The sequence below is a fragment of the Solea senegalensis genome, linkage group LG1, assembly GCF_019176455.1.
Source record: "Solea senegalensis isolate Sse05_10M linkage group LG1, IFAPA_SoseM_1, whole genome shotgun sequence".
In the NCBI taxonomy this organism is placed as follows: Eukaryota; Metazoa; Chordata; class Actinopteri; order Pleuronectiformes; family Soleidae; genus Solea; species Solea senegalensis.
The window spans coordinates 18,163,103-18,187,503 of NC_058021.1; the positions used below are offsets into that span (position 1 = coordinate 18,163,103).

The 24,401-nt window shown below is 39.9% G+C and overlaps 1 protein-coding gene across 2 annotated transcripts in view; it reads left to right on the forward strand.

Annotated features, from left to right (window-relative positions):
- Window positions 1–23,602, forward strand: part of LOC122766492 (RNA-binding Raly-like protein) — a 50,167-nt gene extending 26,565 nt beyond the window's left edge. For both annotated transcript variants that reach the window (XM_044021411.1, XM_044021402.1), the window contains exons 3-9: window positions 15,884–15,959; window positions 17,773–17,820; window positions 19,489–19,682; window positions 20,518–20,631; window positions 20,882–21,039; window positions 21,751–21,788; window positions 22,961–23,602. In XM_044021411.1, coding sequence (XP_043877346.1) covers window positions 15,884–15,959; window positions 17,773–17,820; window positions 19,489–19,682; window positions 20,518–20,631; window positions 20,882–21,039; window positions 21,751–21,783 — 623 coding nt within the window. In that variant the 3' untranslated portion in view covers window positions 21,784–21,788; window positions 22,961–23,602. The remainder of the gene's footprint in view (window positions 1–15,883; window positions 15,960–17,772; window positions 17,821–19,488; window positions 19,683–20,517; window positions 20,632–20,881; window positions 21,040–21,750; window positions 21,789–22,960) is intronic.
- Window positions 23,603–24,401: the final 799 nt, after the last annotated feature.

Sequence of the window (24,401 nt, forward strand, 5' to 3'; positions counted from 1 at the left end):
ATGGAGTTTACATGTTCTCCCGGTGTGTGCGTGGGTTTCCTCCGGGTTCCTCCGGGTTCCTCTCACAGTCCAAAAACATGCAAGATGAGGATTAGGTAAATTGGACGCACTAAATCTGGGGTATCAAAAGAGCGTTGGATCCAGAGAAAATTCAGTAGTGGGCATATGAGCTAAAAACTTATACCACATCGTGGTACCATGTCATTGTGATGATATTTCACAGAATTCCAATGCAAAAGTGCTTGTTTTGATATGGGACGATGTGTACTACAGTATAATGACATATTTATGATGCAATGAATATCAAAAAACAGAAATTAATCTAAAATGAACTGTAATTGTAGCTCTAGGCGTTATATATATTATACAGTTATAATATATATATAGTATATGTATATGTATGTATATATATATATATACATACGTATATGTAATTAATAATGTAATTTAATCTTGAAGGCAATACATTTAATAATGTGATAATAAGAACCAAACATCTTATTATTATTACTATTAGAAAAAATACTGCTAGCAAACATATTTAGTATTAAATTATGTTCAAACACATGATATTAATTGGTGGGCTGCATGTAATCGATTGGGGGGCCATATATGGCCCGCGGGCCACCAGTTTGACACCACTCCAAATTGACCATAGGTGTGAGAGTGAGTTGACTCGTTGAATGGTTGTTTGAACTGGCGATCTGTCCAGGGTGTGACTGCCGCCTATCGCCCTATGTCAGCTGAGATTGGCAAAGCTCCGCCCACGACCCTCCTGTGGATGATAAAGCGGCAGAAAATGGATGGAAATATTAACTGGATATTAATTCCTTCTATCAGGTAGTTTTTTTAGTTATTATTTTATTCCATCTGCATGCAACACTAGGTGGTGCTAAGAGAATTACAGTGGGGGGAGATGACACAAAACATGTGGGACATAATTGTCCCTCAGAATGAATGATTCATTTGAATCCTGAACAGTCATGCTGGGATATCCTGCACAGCATTTTCAATGATACATAAATATTTATTATATTTCCCTGTTTTTTGTTTCATGGATAATGACGGTTGTGTTTGAGTTAATCTGGATTAGCAGACACACAGTTTAATTTCGCCCCTAAAACAATCTTTTTTTGTGTTCCTCCAAAAATGTCAAAATGAAACAGTAGTTAAGGAGATTGACGTTTCATTTCTTTGATTGGCCTTGAAGCGATGGGTCATTATCGCGCAGCCTCTATATATCAGATTTCAGTTTCCTGCCTTTTCTTACAGAGAACAAAGAAGCTGGGGAAACTATTAAGATGTCATGCTGTGTGTGAGACAGCTGCAAACGCCCGTGTCAGTGTAATTAGATATTACAATTACCTATTGTTCTCATCTATAACAGAACCCAAATGCTGCAGCAGCTGGGGAATCAGTGGGGCTGCACTGTCCCCCCCACTGGGCGTGCTGCTTTTTCAATCTGTCTCTTAAGTCCTCAGCCCGTCCACTTCAAATTAAATTTAATAAACACAAAAGTGAATAGGAGGCGGAGGCAGTGAGCTGCTTCTCTTCTCTTCTCGTGTGGATGTAAGCCTCTTGTTTGGCCGGTGAGGTCAAACCAGATTTCCCTGCAAATTGAAATGGGACAAAAAGCAGTGTGTGTTTTCTTTGTCAGGCTTCATGAGTTAATTTACTGCAAATGTGTGAGATATTAGAGAGTATATTGATACTGTGGGAAACTCATCAGCCGTGGTTTGAGGTTTGTCTGAGGACGTGGACTGTCATCGTCACAATATTTTGGCGTCCCGAGTGGAAAATAATCCTTAGATAGATGTAAATCCGTATTACTATCCATCCATCTATCCATCGTCTACTGCTTTATCCTCCACCTGAGGGTTGCAGGTCACTGAAGCCACTGTGAAAATATCAAAATATTGTGAGACTCGTGACCGTTTATTGTAGAAATGGAAAGGTACATTTTTTCCAGGCATTTTCAAACGCACCACAAAAACAGCTACAGGAAGCGAAGACTCTGTCGACGCCTCCTCCTCCTCCTCTTTTTCTAAAAAGATGATTTACACATTTACAGCCGAGATGGTGAGTGAGTGAGTCCGTGGATAAGCGGTGAATGAATCTGCAACATTATTTTCTATAATTATGATTACAAAAGCGACAAAAGAAAAACTAATAAATCATTAATTACATTTTTCTAGAAATATAGCGTTTAAAGTGTTATAAAGCGTTTCACACTTTGCTGACGTCCAGTTGACCAAACCAATAACCTACACCAGGGGTGTCAAACTCGGGCTGACGAGTGTCTAGTTTGGTCAAGAGGGTCTGATGAAGAAATAAAGTTGCATCAAAGTTGAAGCGTGGTTTATTTCTTTACAAAGAGAGAGTCAAGATGGACTACAGCTCAGAGGCAAGTCAAAGATGGCTCTGAAGCACACAGAGCACAATCACAGAGCTTTATAGTTGGTGCTAGCGTCACAACCTTATCTGTGTGGAAAACAGAAGGCACCAGTTGGGAGACAAAAGGAAAGGCTGTAAATCAGGTGTTTTGATTGCTATGAATCTGTGGATCATGTTTAGGCTACAAATGTGTAAACTCTACTGAGCACGTACTAGGTCAAAGGTAGTAGTGCTGTAGAAGCGCTAGGTCAAAGGCTAATAACTGTAAAAAGTGCATGTTTTCATATGCAATAATGTATACTTCACATTAAAAATATACAGTATATATATATGCATATGTGCATATATATACATATGTTGCACAATAAATATATTATTATTTACATTAGGTAAATAATAATTTGGACAACTGATGTCAAACACCAAACAAGCTATATATGTATATATATATGTGTGTATAGTGTATGTATATTTGTATGTGTATGTAATTTAATGTGTGAATGTGATACATTTAATAATGTAATAATGTCTTATTATTACTATCACAAATATATTCAGTATTATATTCTGTCACCTCATCTGTGCCTCAGCCTCACGTTCTGTGTTTGAAGGACGAGGAGGTCGAGGTCATGTTTACATGATGACATTGAAATTAAGTGGAGGGCCACGTGCGAGCGATTGAGAGGACTCATGTGGCCCGCGGCCCGCCGGTTTGACACCTCTGACCGAGACAATAATGTGTTTACATTTCAGCTGATGTGGGTATTTGGCAGTTTTTTTAATTTATTTTCAGTGCTCATCTTCTGCTCCCAGTGTCTCCCTTAAAAGTGCTTCAGTCTTGAATTTAAGGACACACAGCCACTTTATGAAAGACATTCTGTTTAATTACTGTCCATTAAGAGAAAGGGAACTTGGCTTGTTGCCGATTCAAGTCCCCACCAGGTCAAGAGCTGGGGTACCTCTGAGAAAGGAAGGTACACATTCCCCACTGCTCATTAATTGGACACTCTTAATCAAGCCCAGCACTTCCAGTGTACTCCTAGTGTTAGTCCCCCCCATCATCTGCATCATCTGCTGTGGTGAGAGTAAAGAGATATCTTTTTAATCATTTTAATCATTAACTTATAATTTCTCATTGCCTGGTTTGTGACAGAAGAAAATATTTGAAATCTGTTCTTGTGGTTGATTTTAACTCTTGTTGTTGGTAGCAGAGTGGAAGATTTTTAGTCAGGTATTCCCCCCCTGTAATAGTTTGAGTAATGGTACGGTCTGAGGCTGGTGCTGGAAGTGAAGTGCACAGTCAGTCTGTCTAGTTTTGGGTGAGAGAGAGAGAGAGAGAGAGAGAGAGAGAGAGAGGAAAGGACAGTGAAAAGGAAACAGGCTCCACCACCACAGCAAATCACCGTTTCCCGTGTTTCTCTGCTCGTCATGACCATGTTCAAAGGCAGGCGTCGCAACCAGAGATGTGAGTATGTGAGAGATGCTGCTGCAGTTAATGCAAACTATTCTGACATGTATCTGTACATTCTGTGTACAAGACAACAAAGGAAACCCCCCCGGGAGTGTCATTGCTGTGCCGTTAAAAGACAGAGCACAATATTAAAAGTTCACAGAAGCGGCTTCTTCTTGTTTACAGATTTCATTTGTTTCTGTCTGTTTATTTAGAGTAAATTCCGCTCATTGGACTCCATTTTCAGCTTCTTGATGGAGCCAAAAACAAAATGCTCAGAGAAACTTGTCCATTCGATTAAAATACATGTAGTATTTTTGTCATTTTGGTGCTTTTCTGTTCATTCAACTAAAGTGTACACTGTTTCTGATGTTGTCTTAGCAACTGTATGTGAACTAAATAATGTAATTCTAAAATGCAGGACATTCTGGTAGGACTGCAACTTGTGATTCTTTTCACAATTGATTCATCTGTCGATTATTATCTTCATTTGGTCCATAAAATGTCATACAATGTTGATTGGTGTTTCCCAACCTTCAAAATGATGATGTTTTGCAAATGTTTCTTATTTTGATTTCTTTGTTAGCAAAGAAATGAAAGCTGAAGAGAGAAAGTGTTTTAATTATTAGATTCTAATTTGAATATAGTGACAATACAAACCATTAACAGCCAAATAGGAAACAAACTTACTATTATGATGAATTGTTTTAGTAAAAATGCCAAAATGTTCCTTGTAGAATTTAAATAACATCTTCATCCTGTGTGAATGTGAGTGGGTTTTGGGCTGTTTGGACATTTGCATTCACATCTTCAGGGCAGTCATTGATCATAACAGGCATTTATCCACCCACACACACACACACACACACTAGTTTCTGACATTTAAGAGATTAATTGATAATGAAAATAATCTCTGGTTGCAGTCATACAGATTTATGAGACAACATAAATCCTTTTCCACCTTTTTCTCCTCCTCCAATGTGTGAATAATTGTCTCTGTGACTGGATCACAGACAGGAGGCTTATTCTCTTCGGTGACTGCAGTTTGTGTGAAAGTGGAGCACAGCTATTGTAAGTATAAAAGTTGTGTGTCCAGTCTCCTGACAGGTGCACATGGCATTTGTAGGGTTTTAGGTGTGTTTGTGTTTGTGTGTGTGTGTGTGAGAGAGCGAGATTTTTGCATGCTAAGCGTCTGTGGACATTAGTTCATAAATCACTCACATTTATAGACACAGAGTCGTGGTTGGTGAGCAGTTGCAGTTGAAATGAAACGTTTCCTTATTCATTATGTGAACATGAACTATGAGCACTTCTGTATGAGGAGAACTGTATGCGCTCTATCGAAAACCACAAAGCTCTGGCAGTGTGAAACTGGTGCAGTACGGCTGGTGGTAATACGGTCAAATGGATCTAGCAACGGTGGCCATTTTATCATTGTTGCACAATAGAAATAAACACCTTTGCGGTGTTTGTCCTGCGACGACTGTTAAAAAAAAACATTGTTATGAACGAAACAATTGAAGCTGAGAGGCGGCCATCGTCAGCTGGCAGCTTCACACGTCACATAGCAGACTTAGAAGAACAGATGGCTGTCACAAATAAGTTGATATTTGAGGGGTTTTATTTATTTATTTATTGTTAAACCATTTTCTTTTTATTTTCCACAGAATAAAAGTGGAATCTGTATCAAATTGTATGGCACCTTTCATGGGAGTAATGCAGCACAATGACAGGTTCGGGCGAGGTCGCTGGAAACTATTGGGCAAACACAACCAAGAGCCATAAATGCACCGACTGCTGCTGTTGTGCAATGAAATCAGCAGAGTGTGAAATATCTGTGTGTGTGTGTGTGTATTTTTGTGAGTGCATGGTTTTAGAATTTAGACTTTTTTTTTTTAAATAGATTCAGCACCGTAGGATTTCATTCAATGTTAATGTGCAACAACAATAACTGTATGAACTAGTGATATTCAATATTTTTGGCTTTAAATCATCTAAATGTTGGTCTCTGCCCTTATTTCATTTGAATAGCCAGTAAAAGGACAGAAGCGCAAACATTATCGTTTATTTTTAATGCTGTTATATCTTATCTCACAGCTCGGTTCGCCGCTGATTATTTGCCGGGGTCACGACTCACATGTTGGGAATGATAGAAAAAAACAACAACAATGTGAACACATTTATGATCCTCATATTTGTTTTACTGTTTGAGATTGACACAAAAACATCAATAAAATTATTACTACAATCTGTACTCATTAAGTTAACTAAAAAATAAAAAAAAATTTCAGTAGGTAAATCTGGTCTTCATTCATTCATTAATTCATTCATTCATTCATTGTCTACTGCTTTATCCACCACCTGAGGGTCAGAAGGCAACTGGTGCCAATCTCAGCTGACATACGGTGAAAGGCGGGGTACACCCTAGGTCACCAGTCCTAAATCTGTTCTTATTTAATTACTGATATTTGCCCCAGTGATTATAAATTAAAAATGGAACCATAACCTTTTCGGCCATATTGCCCAGCCCTTTGTGGCTAGTTGTGCTCACAGCACTGGGGCAGATGTGCGATTGTGGAGCATCTGTGGGCGTTTCCACAGTCAGCTCATGAAGTGAGGAGGCAGATGTAGTTGTGTGTAAGTAGTTTGGAGCAGGTGGCAGCTGTGGGTTTGTTTTTCCAGCTGCTCGCACAGATTAACGATCGCGCGGCGTTAGGTGGAGGTGACGGATTGACTCTGTGTTCAAACGCTTCAAAGTGTTGCAGTTAAGAGCCACAAAGTTGCATCATTACACCAGGAGATAAGATCAGAAGATGCTTAAACAGGAAAGGAAGACGAGTGCAATAATAATCTCAGGGGAGATGAAAGCCTTGGTTATCTACCTCGAGCTATGCTGATATCCTCATTATAATTTGATGCAAAAATCAACATGAGTCAATGTTTGGAAGAACCAAGGAGGCACCACATTTTACCTTCTGCGCGGCTACTTTATGTCTTTGGATTTAACAACATCCTCCTTCTAATTGTTGTATTCCTGTTGCGATGTATTGACTCCAGCCAACCCTAAAATTTAGTGGTCCCACATCATGTTCTATTTAATGGACCATAGCTCAGCAGGTCTAATGAAAATTATTTTATTCGATGCTTGTGGGGGGACGAGCTGCCAAAATTGATGTCCTGCCAAGTAACTATTTTTCCTCAAGAGGACGAAAGAGCAAAGTACAAGCAATTAATTACGGATGGACGGGCTGTCGAGCCATACGTCCACGTCACAAGCAATAACAAAAACTGTTAAAGCCTCGAGATGCTCGTTTTGATTGGAATCAGTCAGCACATAATACACTTGAGATCTGGACATTGAACCAAAACACTCAGACAGAGCTGATAGAGTAACGTGAATAGATGTGTCATGTCTGGGAGTTTGATGAATATTCTCTTTGTCTAAACAGTTCATTTACACTTCATTTCACGTCAGTCAGAACCTTTATGTCATATTTATCATATTGTTGTTCATTTGTTTCCATCATTTGATGATGTTTATTTTCTCAAAACTTTATTGGCTTTCTTGACGTGTGGTTCCGGTTTTATTGTCCCTCCACTCAGTTAGTTCCAATATTCATATCCATAGCTGTTATTTAACATTTGTAGCATGTAAATAAATACATTATCAATAAATGTTTTTCAGTTTGTCAGCCGAGCCCCTCGGCTACTCTGCACTGAGAAGTGTTTCCACGGCAACAGTCGGTGGCACCTGCTGACCAGTGGCACCAAATGACAAAGAGTCAGAAAACGTGACTCGTCAGTGTACGATCTGAGTTTTGATAATGTTAGGACTCGTGGTTTAGGACTTGTAACCTGTTTGTAATCAACAGCAGAGACAGTGTTGTCTGTGGTTTTTGTTGGTAGAGCAGCAGAAGCACCAAGTTCTGGCTGCCACGTTGCAAAAGCCACTGCATTTCCAGAGTATTTATGCTAATGTTGAATTTCCTGCTGTTAACTGTGGAAAACCTGGCAAAAAATATTAATTTCCCGTCAATGTGATTCGAGCTGTGCTGTGGTTTCTCAGTTAGTTGTCACATTTGTACATTTGTATATGTATTTATGTATATATGTATACATATATATATATATATATATATATATATATATATATATATACATTCACAATATATATATGTATATATATATATATATATATATATATATATATCCAGACAAACATTTACTCCCTCACCCTGGCCTCTTAGGATAATGTGGTCTCAGGTGTCATAAAAAGAGAAAGCCGCCTTTGCCCTTGAGCCGTGGTCGGAGATTATTCAAGTCATCCCTGTCAGATTTACAGGGTGTGAGAGCACGGCGTAGATTGAATCCGTGACCGCTGTCGTGCAGGATGTCTCCTCGTCGCACATTTGTATTCACACAGGCACTTTTTGTGATCTCTTAATCGAATGCTGTTCACTTGCTCTCTGGATATGAGCAGCAGCAGCCGCAGCAGAGATGGAGTTTGTTATGTGCCAGAGGTGATGGTTTGTTTGTTTGTCTGCTAAAGATTCTGTTAAGGCAGCGTACTTTCAGGGGGGAAATGAACTGTCCAATTCATTCCCTGAAGCTAATTTACCACATCACTTTCCCCTGCTGTCAGAGATAACCACTTACTCCTCCACTATTCCCATTACACATTTGCTAAGAGCCATAGATGAAGGAAGACAGAATTAAAAGGCCAATTTTCCATTTCAAAAAGTGTAAATGTATCGCTACATATGGGAATAACTTGCAAATGTACTGTCATCGAGGGTGTGTGTGTGTGTTGCTGGTATTCCTCATGTTGTGGGGACCTACATCTGCTTATACAGTCGCATTATGAGGACTTGTCTTCCTTATGGGGGCAAAACAAGTCCATGAAATGTAAATTCTTACACTGTAAGGTGAAGACATGTTGTACAGTTAGGGGTTTCATTTATTTATTTAAGTATCCTTGTTGTAACAAGGACATTTCAATGTACTCTCAATGACTCACTTCCTCAGTCCGACACGATGGGAACTGTCTTCGTGGATCTTAGGTAGAAGATAAAACTTACATGGAGGAGAGGGATCCGACATGAATTAACCTTTCATACAGTTTCACGATTTTTCCCCCTGGGTGTCCAGTTGCAGAGAATGTGTCAGAGACGTCTGTCTGTGTCAATTAGATATTGAGACTGATCGAAGAATAACTTATTTTGGATCCCTTGTCCGCAGATTGTATGATAATGTCTTTATTTTTCCGAAGCGACTGTAAGGTTCTCTCTCTTGGACAGACACGTTGTCACTTTCTGAGTTAGTTGTCTTTCCAGGTGCTGCATGATGAGGTTAGGCTTAGGTTAGGGTTAGGCCAGTAGTAGTTATGGTTCAGTGGTTAAGTTATGGTTAAGTATGTGTGGTTAAGGTAAGTCTCCAGGGAGTGAATGCAATTCAATGTAATGTCCTCTGAAGTCATGGAAACCAGACTGTGTGTGTGTCTGTTACCTGTTTAGGACCTTTTCTGGAATAAACACTGACTTTACCAAGACCAGTAGTCCACATGAAGACCAAAACCTGGTCCTAATAATGAGGCAGAACATGCAGGGCTTTCTGGGGGTTAAGACCTGGTTTTAGGGTTAGGCAATTTGTTGTGATGGATAAGGTTACTTACTGAGTGTCCTCAGTAAGAATGCTGTGTGAGAATGTGTGTGTGAGTGTGTCTCCCCCATCAAGTTTTAATGACTTGTCCACACCACTAGAGACACAGAGCTCAGGGGCAGCCTGAGCTGAGGAGTCTGTATCTAACTACAAAAAGACACACACATGCAGAAAGAAATCAACACATTCACAGGTAATTTAGTGCAGTTTCATTAATATGAATGAAGACAACACACGTCGGAGCGCCCCGGGGGCACGGATGATTGTCTTCCTGCAGTGTGGACGGATGAAACTGTTACTGAACTCAGCCATATCCTTGCCGTGAGACACGCTCAGTTAAAATGAGGTCTTGTGAAGCCTGAGACGGAGGCTTTCATCTTGTACGTGGATGAGGGCAGACGGTGTAAAAACATTCCCTTGACCTGAGCGAGAATGAGACAAACAAATCCATCAGAGGGTTGGAGACATAGCACGGAGCTCTGATCTTAGGCTGGACATTTATAAAATCAATGTAGTATTATTAGTATAGTATTAGAATTATTAGTTGTACGTATATATATATATATATATATATATATATATATATATACATATGATCATTACATAAAATAGCAATTAAATCAAATTAGCTTAATTAATAAACTATTACTTTAAGTATTGTCACAATCCTTTTTTTCTGTGAGGACAAAATGACTTGACACTGCAGTTCCATTTAGCTTCTCCTAACTCGCTGTTTGTTTGTTTTTTAATCACCTAAGTCGAGGTTAATTTGTTCAACACTCGAGGCTTGTGTACAGGGTTTGAATAATCGCTATGCTTGAAAATGTGCTATGTTTGCTCCACCTGTGTAAAATGTAGCTGGGTTTATTGGCAGAAATGAAATCTATTACCCATTAATATGTTTGCATAAGTGCTTTAGAATAAAATGCATTGTTGCTGTTCACCCATTCACACCCATACACTCACACTTTGTGCAGTATCGGTCCTCTTTCATACCCATCCACACGCTGCCACATCGGTATGTAGACTTGTGTTATTTGCTGTTACTGTGCTGGATCCTCACAGTGGGTTTAACATGTGTGAAATGAAACCACCAAGATCTTTTACACTGTATTTTCTTCTACATATCACAGAAGTGACGTTTGAAGCTGAACTATGCAGGATGTTGGTCATTGTGATGGTTAAATAGCTTGTTGCTGTCTTGTCTCCACTCGGGAAAACCAGGCTTGCCAGATCAGGGACGCCGACCTGGAGTCCTCAGAATCCGGAGGTGCTACAAACACCCACACACACACACAGACACCCTAATCAGGTACCGGTTACAAGATCAAGCCAGTGATTAGGGGTTCGGTTTGGTTATATTTCATCGTCCGTAATCGATAAGCCAGGACAAAGTTAAGGCGCTCTAAAGTAAACAGTCCTTTCAGTTTCTCTGCACTTTTAACTTTGCACAGACGTTTTGTTTTCTTCAGTTAGACAGATATTGTGATGTATCGCTACACGATTGCCTTGCAACATGTTGATTATCACTGAATCGTTGTATTGTGATATGATTGCTGTAGTGGACAATGTGTCGTATCATATCGTGATGTACCCTGTGATTCCCTCCCCTACCAGCGATGGCGTTGTTTTAGGACCAACTTTGTAAGAAAAATATTTTTTATAAACCGTAATATAATGTGTGGTTCCTCTTTCCTCCGTTTATAATTTTCATCCCCAAAATTATTTAGTTGTTTACTTGTTTCCATCAATGGACAACCAGTAAATATTCTATTATTACCAAACTAAATTACACTCGGGTTTGCTATCACGCAGAAGTGCATTCATAAATTCACTTAGTAAAGCTGCACCTTTTTTATTGACACCAGGCTTCAGTTGTTCTGTGCCCTGCAAAAACACAAACGGGCAACATTATCCCTCAACACCGACGCCGAGTTTATAAAAAGCTTATGAGTAGTTGAGAAAGTGACCAGTTAATGTGTTGGCGACACATACAAACACACGTGTTGAGGTTTATGTGTTTTTTTTTTTATTTTGCTGCAACCAACTTGCCCATAATGGCTCCATGGCTATAATGTAATTTTTTATATTCCCCCACAGTGCAATGCTGCATACAATTTACAATATCAATCAAGTCCTCAAGTGGCTATTGCTTAGCAACAGAGTCTCTGTCTCCTCTATCTCCAGCCAGAACTTTATTTTTTATTTTTATGGATACACACATAAACAAGTCAGTCTGCAAGTGTGCACACAAAAACACGTGCACCATTTGTGTATATGATTATTATTATTCAAATGACGGTAATTCATCACTGTGTCTCTGTCGCGGGTACGGAGGGTTTGGGGTGTCGTGAGGTGGCACTGTTCATTTTAAAGTGCTTTTTAGTGCTCCGCTCTCTCTTTAATGACCCTAGCAGGGGACCGGAGGAGAGCATGGCTTTACAATGTGAATCATTCCTCATAGCTTCCTGCGGAGCGGAATGATAATGATACAGCTGCCCATGGTGCACCTGAGAGCCACTGATCCATCCCCAATCCATTAGTCCATTAGGGAGAGTGTGGAGCAGAGGATAAAGAGCAGCAGAGAATGTGTCATTTACAAACATAAACACCACAGTGTTATAGATGATGGATGTTGCACATACTGTACTGTAGATGTGCTGTATGAACGTGTGACTTTGTGCGTGTGAATGGGTGAAACTGTAGTGCAAAGTGTGGTCTTTAAGACTAGAAAAGAGCAGGCGTTGGTGGCTCAGTGGTAGAGAGAGTCCGTCTTTCAACTCGAAGGCTGTGGGTTCAATTCCCGATGTGTCCATGGGCAAGACACTTAACCAAGGCACCTCCTGACAGCCACCATGGCATAGTGATAGAAAAAGTTAGTTTGAACGGTAGTGAGTGGCAAAACTGTAGCGTAAAGCAGTTTAAAGGGTGATCATCAATATGAGACGAGTGCTACATAAATACAGACCAGTTACTATTTACCATTATGGCTAAAGCAGAACTTTGCAAGTCTGGTGGTTAACTTTTTCTTTACAGAGCTCCCCCTACAGTTCTAGAGGACATCATTTTATAAACACTACCACAATCATCCATCCATTGTCTACCACGTTAATCTCATTGTTCGCTGACCACCAATGACTTACTTCGAGAGCTCAATGATTTCTCAGGTGGTACTTGGTATAATTATTTATATTTTTAGATTTTTTTAAGCTCTGCACATTAGTATTGCAGCACTAAGATTTCATTATCAACCACTGCAACACTTGAAGTGTCATGACATTTGCTCCGGTGTAATCCCCGGTACACTCGATGCAAAGCTGACGTTTTATCTGTGCAACTTTTCCAAGCTGTCAAGTAGAGACTCATTCTTCAGACAGGGATTTTTGTTTTTTGTTTCACTGCCAGCTTCTGTGTGTGTGTGTGTGTGTGTGTGTGTGTGTGCGTCAGGGATATTTGTTTGTGTTTTTGTGTATGACCTTGAGCCACACTCTCAGCTGATTGAGCTGAGTTTGAGGTAAAGCACTGATGACAAGAAGACAGACTGAATGCACTGATACCAGCCTGGTTTAACGCACTCATGCTCTTGGCAAGACTGTCAGTAATAGGAAAAGCCATGAGGTGGATGCAGATGACTCAAATAGTCCGCTAATGCATTTGCAGGGGATTTATATTTTTGTCCTAAGGGCCTTAAAACAATAATAATAAAAAAAGTAAAGTTAGAGCTCATCTTTTTCTCTTTGAAGACTGAAGTGAACTCAGTCAATGATTCTGTGCTTTCTGCCCAAGTGTCGTCGTGACATTGCATCAAACATTCACGATGGCTGTGTTCAGTATAAATATAGGACAGTGTGACAGTGAGCCAGCATGCAGCCGGAAACCGAGGAAGTTAAAGCTCAGCCATCATTTAGCTTTTCCTAAAGTGACCAGTCAAAATGTCTGCCATGAAAAAGACCTATATGTGCATTTCATGGCAGACCTCTAGTTTTTAAACTTTTTAACCCCCCCGTGGAAATACTGACCATTATCACTGATGTTTAAGTATAGTTTGAGCTACAGACTTTTCAAAGGAGGCAGATTTATTCCCAAATTAGATAATTTTCTCTCTCCAATCCAATCCAATCCAACTTTATTTATAAAGCAATTTAAAAAACAACAGCAGCTGAAACAAAGCATTGTATATCAGAGATAAATAAGACAAATAAAATATTTTAAAAAATTACATCATAGGCCTAACAACAAACAATAAAACATATAATAAAACAATAAAATACTGAACACACTTCAACACAAATTAACAAGTCATACAATAAAACTATAAAAAGATAAACACCAACGTCTCATACTGGACAAGACCGTTTAAGGATTTAAAAACAAATGAAAGGATTTTAAAATGAACCCTAAAATGCACAGGCAGCCAGCGGAGTGAGGCTAAAATAGGCGTTATATGTTCCTTCTTACGTGCTCCACGCGTGAGAGGGACGTCGCAGCCTCATCCTCTTCCTCACATATACTTCACACACAGGTATCGTGGAATTAGATTGAGATGGAGCGAGCGATAAGGTGACTGTAATTATATAATAATCAGATTATTTTTTATCCAACTTGTTGTTTAAACCACATGGGGCTGTGAAAGTGCAATGTCACTGGCATTAAATGAAATTCAACTATAGATGTGAATGCAATTCAAAACAGGAAATCCAAGTTACTTCGTTTCTTGTCTCTCACGTCGCTGAGATTATTGTGGAATCACCTTTAAATTTGCAATTTATTAATGATATTTCTGTTTTTAACCAACAACACATATCTATATCCATAATATGGGGGGCTTCATATTATGGGTCATCCCATTCACAATATCTCAAGAAACATTTTGAGCGGTGGTTCCCATTGTCTGGGTCGGGACCCGCAGATGGGTCACTGTTGATTGTTTTTGGGGTCCCCAAATAAGACTTTTGTCCATGTGTTTTAAAGATTCAAAATGATATCAGGTGTAAATCATGGAAGAAATTTGCCCTTGTCATGATATATGTTGTTCTCTTAAATCCAGCCACCCTTGCCTTCGCTTATTTCCCTCTTTAGCTCCCGCCGGATCTTCCTCACCTCGTCTTTGTCCCCTGTTTCTAAAAAATCCACTTCTTTTTTCAGCGCTACATAAAAAGCTGAGGTCGTGTATGAAGTAAGTTTGTGGCAGAACAGACTGTGCCTACTCTGTGCTTCAAAGAGCAACTTTATGTCCTTTGTGCAACTTGATTAATACCTATTTTTAAACTTTACGGAGGCCCTTGATTTTACTGTGAATGTCAATTTCCTTAAAAAGCTCCGGTTGAGATTGAAATCCTTTTCGCTCTGTGCTGTTTGTTTAATTGAAGTCTGACTCTGTTTCACTCACCCGTGCAAACTTTAAAGACTTTGCATGTGTCATTTTTACATTAAGTGTATAGTTGATGCACTTAGATGAGCTGTTCTGGGTGTCATCATGCACGTGTGTTTTATTGCCGCAGTTGCCGATGATCATTTTATAGCAAGATAATGTAAAATGTAAAGAGAGATGACGCGTCCTCTTGCATTGTTCATAAGGCCTCTCATCTGAGAACATCAACCGTGTCTCTGCGGAGTTTTACCGCAAAGATTCAGCCCCAGTGTCAAACAAAGTTGGAGAGAAATCCATTTTGCTAAGATGGAAGAACATTTTCAGCGAGGTGACCCTGGAGGTCAGAATTATATTACACTGCGAGAGTGAAGTTTATCAGACGTGTCCTTGTCTGAGAAGTGATTTTGGGGAATGAATCCCTGAGCATTTATCAGTAATGCTCTTCCTCTGACTGCACCATCCCTCCTCTCTCAAAGTTGGAATGCTGAAAGTTTCTTTGTGTGATTTTCATCTGCCACTTTTGTCCAGTAAATGTGGTTATTGTGGCTTTGACATTTTCACTTGCAGAATAACAAGTGTCTATTCTATTGCTTTTATTAAACCCAAGCATTTCTCATATCTCATGTAACATTTAGTGAGAGCGATTTGGACAAAATCTCAATTCCTCTTTCTGTATGAGTACACTCTAAAGCTTTAGCAGCGCTTGCATGAGGCCATTACAAGCTCATGTTGGTATCTCCATGGTGGAGTCTGTAATCTGTATTTTTTTCTGAGCAAAATTGTTGTAGCTTCTTACAGCTATTGTTTAGTATTCATGTAGTGACTTGACTCAGTCATAGATAGATTTATCAAGTAATCAGGATTGATCGAGTAATTACGTCAGCTGTAAACATTGCCAAGAAGGTCACCGTAAAACGTCTGCTTTTGACACACAAAGACGCAGAGTTATAGCAATCCAGACTCATCTGTGCTGTCAGACTCTCTCATGATGAACATTTCTTTGTTTCCAGACATCAACATGGCAGGAGAGCCGAAACCATACAGGCCTAAGTTGGGCTCTAAGAGGCCTCTGTCGTCGCTCTACAGGTCTGTGTGGCTTCTTTGTTGTTTTTGTTACATATTCCTTTTCTGAAACTGCTTCTTACCTTCTGCACATTCGTACCATATGTGTTCATAATATTATTCATTTGTGTGGTGTAGACATCATGGGAAACATTTGTTCCCGATTTGGAAAATTCTAGGGACAACAAGATACCACTTTTTTCATGTCTGATACCGATATCACAAACTCCGATACTACCGATACTGATGTCAGTCAATTTACATGCTGTTGAGTTTTAGAAGCTGTTAATGACACATTTGTACTGAGCAATTTCAAAGACATCATTCTCCAACAGTATAACAAATACATAAACAGCCTGCAACATTTTTACAGTCATAGTGAAGCATACGATATATTGGATTTTTAGTTTTTGTGTGATTTTTAGTATCACTTTGGCTCATCCCCAGAAAATCCAGGTCAGAACAACAACAGAATTGTAATGTCATACTCTTACTTCATGTACATTTATGTAATTGCGCTAACATTTAATTTGTAACGTGACATTAATGGCGCTTTTCCACAACACAGTTCCAGCACGACTCGCCTCAGCACTTTTTCCATGAGTGATAGTACCTGGTACTCTGGCTGAACCGATGCTATATGTGGCGTCATTAGACTGCTCGGCCACTGATTGGTCAGAGAGTGTCATCACTGGAAGAGTCATGAGTGTGACGTCTGAAAAAAGAATCAAACCGAAACCAAGTCCTGAATCTCCATCATTTAGCAAGGAAATGTTTAAAATTGTCAACATTTAACAGAGGAGTCTGGTGTATTTAGCATGAGCACTGCCGGAAGCGTCGATCACGAGCTGCATCACAACCCCATCTGCCGTATTTCAGTTCAGTGACTGTGTCAGAAGGAGTCTGTGCTAACAAATCTTTTTAATTAACTGAGTCTAATGATTCAGTTACACCAAGAACAACTGCTTTCACAAGTCACCAGTGTGTGTGTCACATATAAAACAATGTCACTGCAGTTTCATGCAGCCGTTCTATGATTATAGTAATGGAAATACAATACTCTGGATCTAGATTGAGCCGTGCCGTGCCGGAACTGTATCGTGGAAAAGCGCGTGGAAAAGTTGTTACGGTTGTTTTTTGTCTATACACAGCAACTTTATTTAACATTGATGAGTCAAATAAAGCAATATTTTAGTTGTTTAGAGGAACGTAGGAATGTGGAGGAACAAGTCACTGGAGGAAAAATCTACATTTGTGTTTTTGTGCAGATAGGATATTGCTTACATTGCAGCACCACCAATTTTGTGCTTATTGCTTTTACATATTCACTAGTTTTTAGACCATTTCAAGTTCAATGTGAAGCACAGAAAATCCACTAAACACTATATTAACTAAATTAATTTTTTTTCAAAGAAGGTGTTTTTACGGTTAGTCGAATATTTTGGGAGAGACAGACGGCACAAACAAACAAACAACGCCTCTCGTGTGCAGACTAAATGTGAAGCAATAGAGCCGTGAGATGGTTTCGCTGAGCAAAAACACCTGAATAAAATATTATATATAAAGGAGACATGTTTTTAAGGCAAGAGCTACGTGATTCAACTGATAATGTTCTGTGCTGCAAATCCTGGACCTGTCAGCTCGGCATGTAACCTAATATTCTAGCACATAAACCATCATAGATAAAAAGCAAACAGAATGTTATAAAGACTATAAAGTGTTCATTTGTAAGCTTCTGAAGTTAACCGGCCTCAGGAGTGTTTTCTTCTAACTCTAAGAAAGCAAAATAAAAATAAAATAATAAATAAAATACATTTTTCTTTTTCTGTGTTCACAGTGGCTACGAGTTTGACTATGACTTCTACAGAGATGATTACTACAGCAGGTATGTACAGGGGATCATCTGGTGCCACTGGTATATAATATAACAGTAAAGTTAGGGTGTAAAGTATGTCTTTGTGTTTGTTTTTAGTTTATTATTAACGTCAGCCGCCTTCTTCAATCTCCATGTTCTCATTTTTGCCCTTCACCCTCCTCTCTTTTCAAGACAGCTCCTTAGATAAAGATGAGTTTGCAGCAGAATAGCCCCATTTCCATCTGAGGCAAAGTAACTACATTATCATAGCCATAATGAATGTCATAGCAGTTTTTTTACTTTCCGCTGGGCTTACTAATGATGCTTTTATCCGCATAGACGAGTACTGAATGTCAGATACTCCCCCGGCTGGTCATTTGCACTAGCAAGGCAAAGAATGCATCTTCCTTCTGACATTTTCATTGGTTTGTTTACTTCCTCTGCTTCACAATTTCCCTCAGAGTGGAATCCTTCTGCTTCCAGTCATTATTGCTATTTTGGCAATTTGATATCTCGCCGGCAAAAGGAAACGGGATTTGATTGACTAGCTGTGGCATCGTTCAATATGACCCGCTATTGTTCAGGCATCTTTCGCCGTTTGTCTATTAGGTGCTTTGTTAAGATTTCTTGTTGCTCAGATAACAACGTCTAGGCTCGGCGGGGGTAACAGCAACAAACTGCTGTTCACACTACCTGTAATTAATCCAGACTGCCCTCTCACTTTGAATCCTATTTTTACTGCACTGTGAAGCCGTGTATGATACGTTTTCATTTGCATTTCCGTTAGGAGCGCTACCAAAATAACCGGGCCCAACATTCTTCGGTTCTCTTCCCTTGGGCCAGAATAAAATGCTACGGTACGTGTAGCTTCACCCTCGACAGCTGATGGTGCAACAGAAAAATGTCACTCCCTTGTGATCCGTGTAAATATCCCATCTATTCTCATACAAAGCTTGACGTCTTGTTTACACTGCAGCCCAAATCAGATTTTTAAGCATATCCAGATTGTATCTAGCTTGATTTTTTTTGTCAGCCTGGACATCTTAAAAAACATGTGACATCAGATTGTTCCAATGCTGATTCAAACCACATACAGAGGTGGTTTCCATGAAATTGGAAACGTCTCGGTCCCTCAGATAGGATTTCAAAGTGTCTTGACATCGTCTACTTGTCAGGGAGACTATTATGAAAACAAAGACGTAGAGCCGGAGAAATGGAATTTGAGGCACGTTAAACAATCGACACAGCAGTAGACAGTAGAGAGTTTGCACTGTGGCTCCACATAATCATTTGGGACAGAAACAGGCACAGACTTCTGTCGTCCATTTTGTTTATTTTGTTTAGACTGCTTGTTTTTGCGTGACTATAGAAATCCACGTGGAAGACGAGACTAGACAATGGCAATAATGTGGACACGTGCAGATCGGATCGGATCACTTGCAATATATAATGTGAACAGTTGGTCAGGAAGATCAGATTCTGATCAGAGTCCAAACAAGGCCAGACAGCCACAAACCGAGCAGGAAAAAAAGAGTTGCTGGATGTCCGTCATTTTCGTCTATTGTGTCGCGTTCAGTGTCGCCGTTAGTTGTCGCTGCACCGGTACGACGTCACCATTCCAAGCCGCACCGTGCTGTGCCAAACCCAGCCGTACCACGATGGAAACACAGCATGACACATTTTTTCATGTGTCCTCAGACTCTTTGAGTACCATGGTCGTGTCGTGCCTCCGACCCGGGCTGTGATCCCCATCAAACGCTCGCGCCTACTCGTGCCGTCCACGCGCAGAGCCAAGTCCTCCTTTCCTGTCAGAGCTTGTTCGGCCTCTTCTTCCTCCTCCTCGTCCTCCTCCCGAGCGATCAACGCTGGCTCTTCCATCACAAGCACTAAACGTATGTTCTCTTCTCCATTTATGTCCCTGAATGACTTCATTGTTTTTCCACAGGAGACAAAACAGTTAAGACGGTAATCTGAACCGTCATATTTAGAGGCTATTACACCTAAACTGTTGGTAACAGTCACCTTTGTTTTCTCTACTTGTTTCTGCCACATTCAAGAACATGACATTTAAAGCTGCTCCAATGTCTTACTGTATGTTTAATGACTCAACTGACTCTGACTGTAGTAATCACCAGGCTGCAGTTTATCTGCAGTTTAGCATCTAGATGACTCATTCTCACCAATCAGAGCAGCCTCCAATGAACCCACAACACGCTGCCAGCACATCTGCTAAACACTGTGGAGTGTGAAGTATCTGCCGGATATTTCCCTCAAACGTTTTTCAAAATGACTGCTAATGTTGGAATTACCGTAAATAACCGCCCTCATAAGATGTTTACAGCGTGTGGCACTGCCCTCAGCTGACTATAATATTCAGTTCAATTTGAAATACTTCAGGAGAACAGGCACAGATAAAAGACGGAGGTGAGGATACGAATAAAAATAAAATGATATTACTCAGATTAAAATCTCTTTGCAATGTTACTGTCCAGTTATTAATTGTTAGTTGATGTATTTTCAACTTGCAGACGCTAAAACATATGAATGATTGAGGCACTACACACTTCTTTTTCCCACCGTCCATCGATTTCACACTGATATCTGACAAACTTGCTCTTTGAGATGTGTCAAAGTAAAGCACAGTGCCCTGCCGCAGCTCTGTCTGTCTACTCGTTGAAACAACACATTTACTTTTCCTTTTGAACCCTCCTTAATGTGTGCTGACAGTGAAGACAGACCAGCTCCTCACAATCAAAAAGGAGCTGTCACAGATCAAGACCAAGATCGACTCACTGCTGGGAAGGCTGGAGAAGTTTGAGAGGCAGCATCGCTCCGACACGGGTAAGCTTTGACAGAGGGGAGGGGAGGGAGGGAGGGAGGCAGGGAGGGAGGACTGTCTGCTGGAGGAGTAAAAGACAGACTGCTCACGAGCAACAGACATAAAAGACACACATGGTCTTTAAGGGGAAAGGATGAAGGGCTATAAGGTATATTAAAAAAGCTTACAGAGTGTCTCGTCTAAGAGAAAGCGTAGTTCAATAAATCTGTAATGTTCTGCTGTTAATTGCTAGTTCTTGCTCGCCCTTGCCAGAGATGCAGAGGAAACAAGAGGAGATGTGTGAACGTCTCCATGGTGATGCAGCAGACCATTCTGGTGAAGAGGAAGCGGAGGGGGCAGCCGAGGTGGAGGCGGGGGAGATGACGGACGGTGGTGAAGACGACTTTGAAGATGAAGGCACCAGTGACATGGTGAGCAGGCCAAGTAGCTTTCTTCTCTGCCAACTAGTGAGTGAGTTCTCTCACCTCTGAAGTCAAGTCTTTTGTACCACTTGATATTTTGGCCTATTTGTCTGTCTGCTAGACGTATTAAAGGTCCAGTATGTAAGATTTAAGCAACATTATTTCTATTGATGTTTTCATTACTGCAGAATGTCAGCTGACATTGGTACAGTGCCGGAGGAGGCTAAAGCGGTAGGATAGATGGGGTCATAAATTTTTTTTAATCTTAAATTTTAATGTACAGTATGTGCTATGTTGTTAAACCACCATTATTTAAATCCTGGCTACACACCTCGGCACAACATGTGGCGATATGCACCTATGAGCGTTAGTTAGCGCTGCAGCATTAAAGTTGAAGAGAAGGAGAGGAAGACGGAATACTCAAGATAAGGAATACTTGTGCATTTCTATTGTACATTTGGTCTTGAATTTAATTTAAAGAGGTCTTAAATGAAACCTGTAGACACCCTGTATAGGTTCTCCAACACGTCTGGAAAGGAAGAGTGAGATGAGAGCATGCAACTCCTACACAAACTTGGAAGCATATTCTGGAGATGTACTGTAGGTTATGGTCCATGGAAGAAAGACTTTTTTTGGTGGTGATGTGGTAACATGGCACAATGCTATAATTGTATTCATTCCTTTGTCTGTGTTAATATCAAAACTGTATTTTTCTTGCAGATAGACAACCACATATCAGACATCGACAACTGAGGAAGGTCAGTCTTTAGTCGTTTTATATTACACAATAAAATTCCAGATATTACTTAAACTCTTAAAAGGCTAGTGCAAACAGTAACATGCAGTTATGTAGTTGCCAAAAAGTGATTTGGGCTTCTAATGTTATATTTATATATTATAGCCCTCTCAGCTGCCTTTCTGCATGGAGGTCTCCCCGTGTGTGCGGGGGTTTTCTCCAGGTTCTTCGTTTTCCTCCAACAGTCCAAAAACATGCAGAGTTGGGGATTAGGCAAATTAGGCAAATTAGGCAAATTAGGCAAATTAGGCAAACTGGCACACTGGCACACTTGCCCATAGGTGTCCGGTCCATGGCTTACCCCTTCTTTCGCCCTATGTGATTGGCTCAGGATAAGGTCTGGCAACAAACACACTACCCTTTGTACATGTTTTGATGCCCTTATAGATGGCAGCAACAGTGGCTCAAACAATCTGCAACCTCTTTCTCTACTTTTAAAAGGAGTGAGAGTGTGAGGAACAGCGATCATCGCCTTCCTGTCTAATCTTCCCCACTGTTCGTTTCAGTGCAGCGTGCTCTGTACCTGTGGGCATATGGAGAGGCGGCTTCTCTGCAGTTATTACTGATGACTGCCTGAAGCACCGCACAGATGCAACTCTGTTTCATCCACGCTTTACATAAAACGATATTTACATTACATTACATTACATGTCATTTAGCAGACGCTTTTATCCAAAGCGACTTACAATGGAATCAAGTACAATTAGCCAGGGGTGGTATCGAACTTGCGACCATGATGTCTTTGGTACACAAGGTAGGGTCTTAACCACTGAGCCACTCCACCCCCATATTTAAATATATATATATATATATATTTAAATCTCCACTGGAATTCTTTGTGTGTACAAATAGCGATGAGATTTAATTATCCTCTTTGCTGACATTTTCTTCCTGCTGTCCTCAAGTGCCAGATAACAGAAATCTTTTTTTCACAAGATGGATAATTAAGCTCATGACAAAATGAGCTGTTTGGGTCCTGGTGCATCTGTCTGTGTAGTTGCAGGTAATATCAGGAGCTCTTGGGATTAGACTATTTTAATAGCTGACATGTCCCCATCTGTCCAGAAGATTGTCTACATCTGTTTTCTGTGAATGTTCACATCTGTCTTCTGTTCTTTTGTCCCTTTTTTCAAGTCTAAAGAAATGAAGCCTTCAGTAGATTAAGTTGGAGGAACAGATACCAGCGCAGCCTCCTTCATCAAGGAGGTTCATTTGAAATTAAAGGAAAGCAAAGACAGGTGTTCCAAACTCGTTTGTTGCTTGTTTGCCTCGTCAGAACATGACGCTCGTGATGTGTACTTCATCAAAACGCTGGTTATTGACATTCTCCAAACTACTGCAAGATCAACTTCAAAGAGCGATTCTTAACCTTCAGAGTGATTGGCTGTCTGAAAAATCTGAACAATACAGTATATTGTGTGATTGATATATTTTGGTCAGTATTGTGTATAAAGAAATGTGATTATGTGATCAATCAGATGAACCATGAGATGCCCTCCTTTGTTGTCCTGCAGATGTACGTTTGTTGTTTGTTCTTTTTCTTCGCTTTGAAAACTGTGACGAGCCACGATGCTGGCAGAGAGCTGTACATGAATGTATGAGGGACACTGATAATTACGCCATTTGCTTTGTTTGTACACTTTGCTGAAAGGTACAGTTTGTCATTTATTCACCATGTCGCTGCACTGCTGTACGCACATTACTTTTGTCACCGTTATACACAATATGTGTTTTAAATTATGTTTATGTTAATCAGAAGATGTTTATTTTTTACTATCAGCATGTTAAAAAAATGTGGCTGTCTAGCTTTTAGGTGATTTATCTTTTTATTTTTTAAGTAAACCCATTCCTCTCAACAAAATGAAGCGTTGTTGTGGCGTTTTTTCCCCAAACAACTAAAAAACAAGCAGACAGGTTATTTATTAAAATGTAGTTTATTGATAAACATTTTTTGTAAATTTGACCAGGGTTAGCCAAGAGGCTCATCCATGGACAACGGTGTAACAGTGTGACTCTACAAACAATGAAATCTATACATGATTCAGAACAGCCTGTTACATTTACAGGCAAGACAGCAAGGCACGAAGACTTATAACTCAAATCATAACAAACTGTGCCACACTGTGAAAACAGTAATTAGAAAAACAGAAAAACACAGAACCGCAAGAGAAATGAAATGACATGAAAAGAGAACAGTGTAAAACACACATTAACAGCCTGACAGAACAATGAACAATCAAAGAGCACGAACACACGCAATAGCTAAGTGTATTTCAGTTATTAGTGCTAACAGAGCTGAGTGCTGAGTGCAAATTAACCGTTTACAGCTTGCAAGCTATCAGCTAGCAAGCAAGCTATCATTTTATCCATCTAAGAATTTGTATATTATGCAAGGGCCTGTAAAGCTACCATTTTTACTATATTGCAGTACACAAATAATGTACAATATCAAGCATCCCTTGACAATAGAGCTCAAACAACTTTGTCAGTTATTCACACAGGTTAAAGCAAAGCCAAGTGAGGAAGCGATAGGAAAAGAATAGTGTATGTGTGTGTCCTAAATAATAAAGAGACA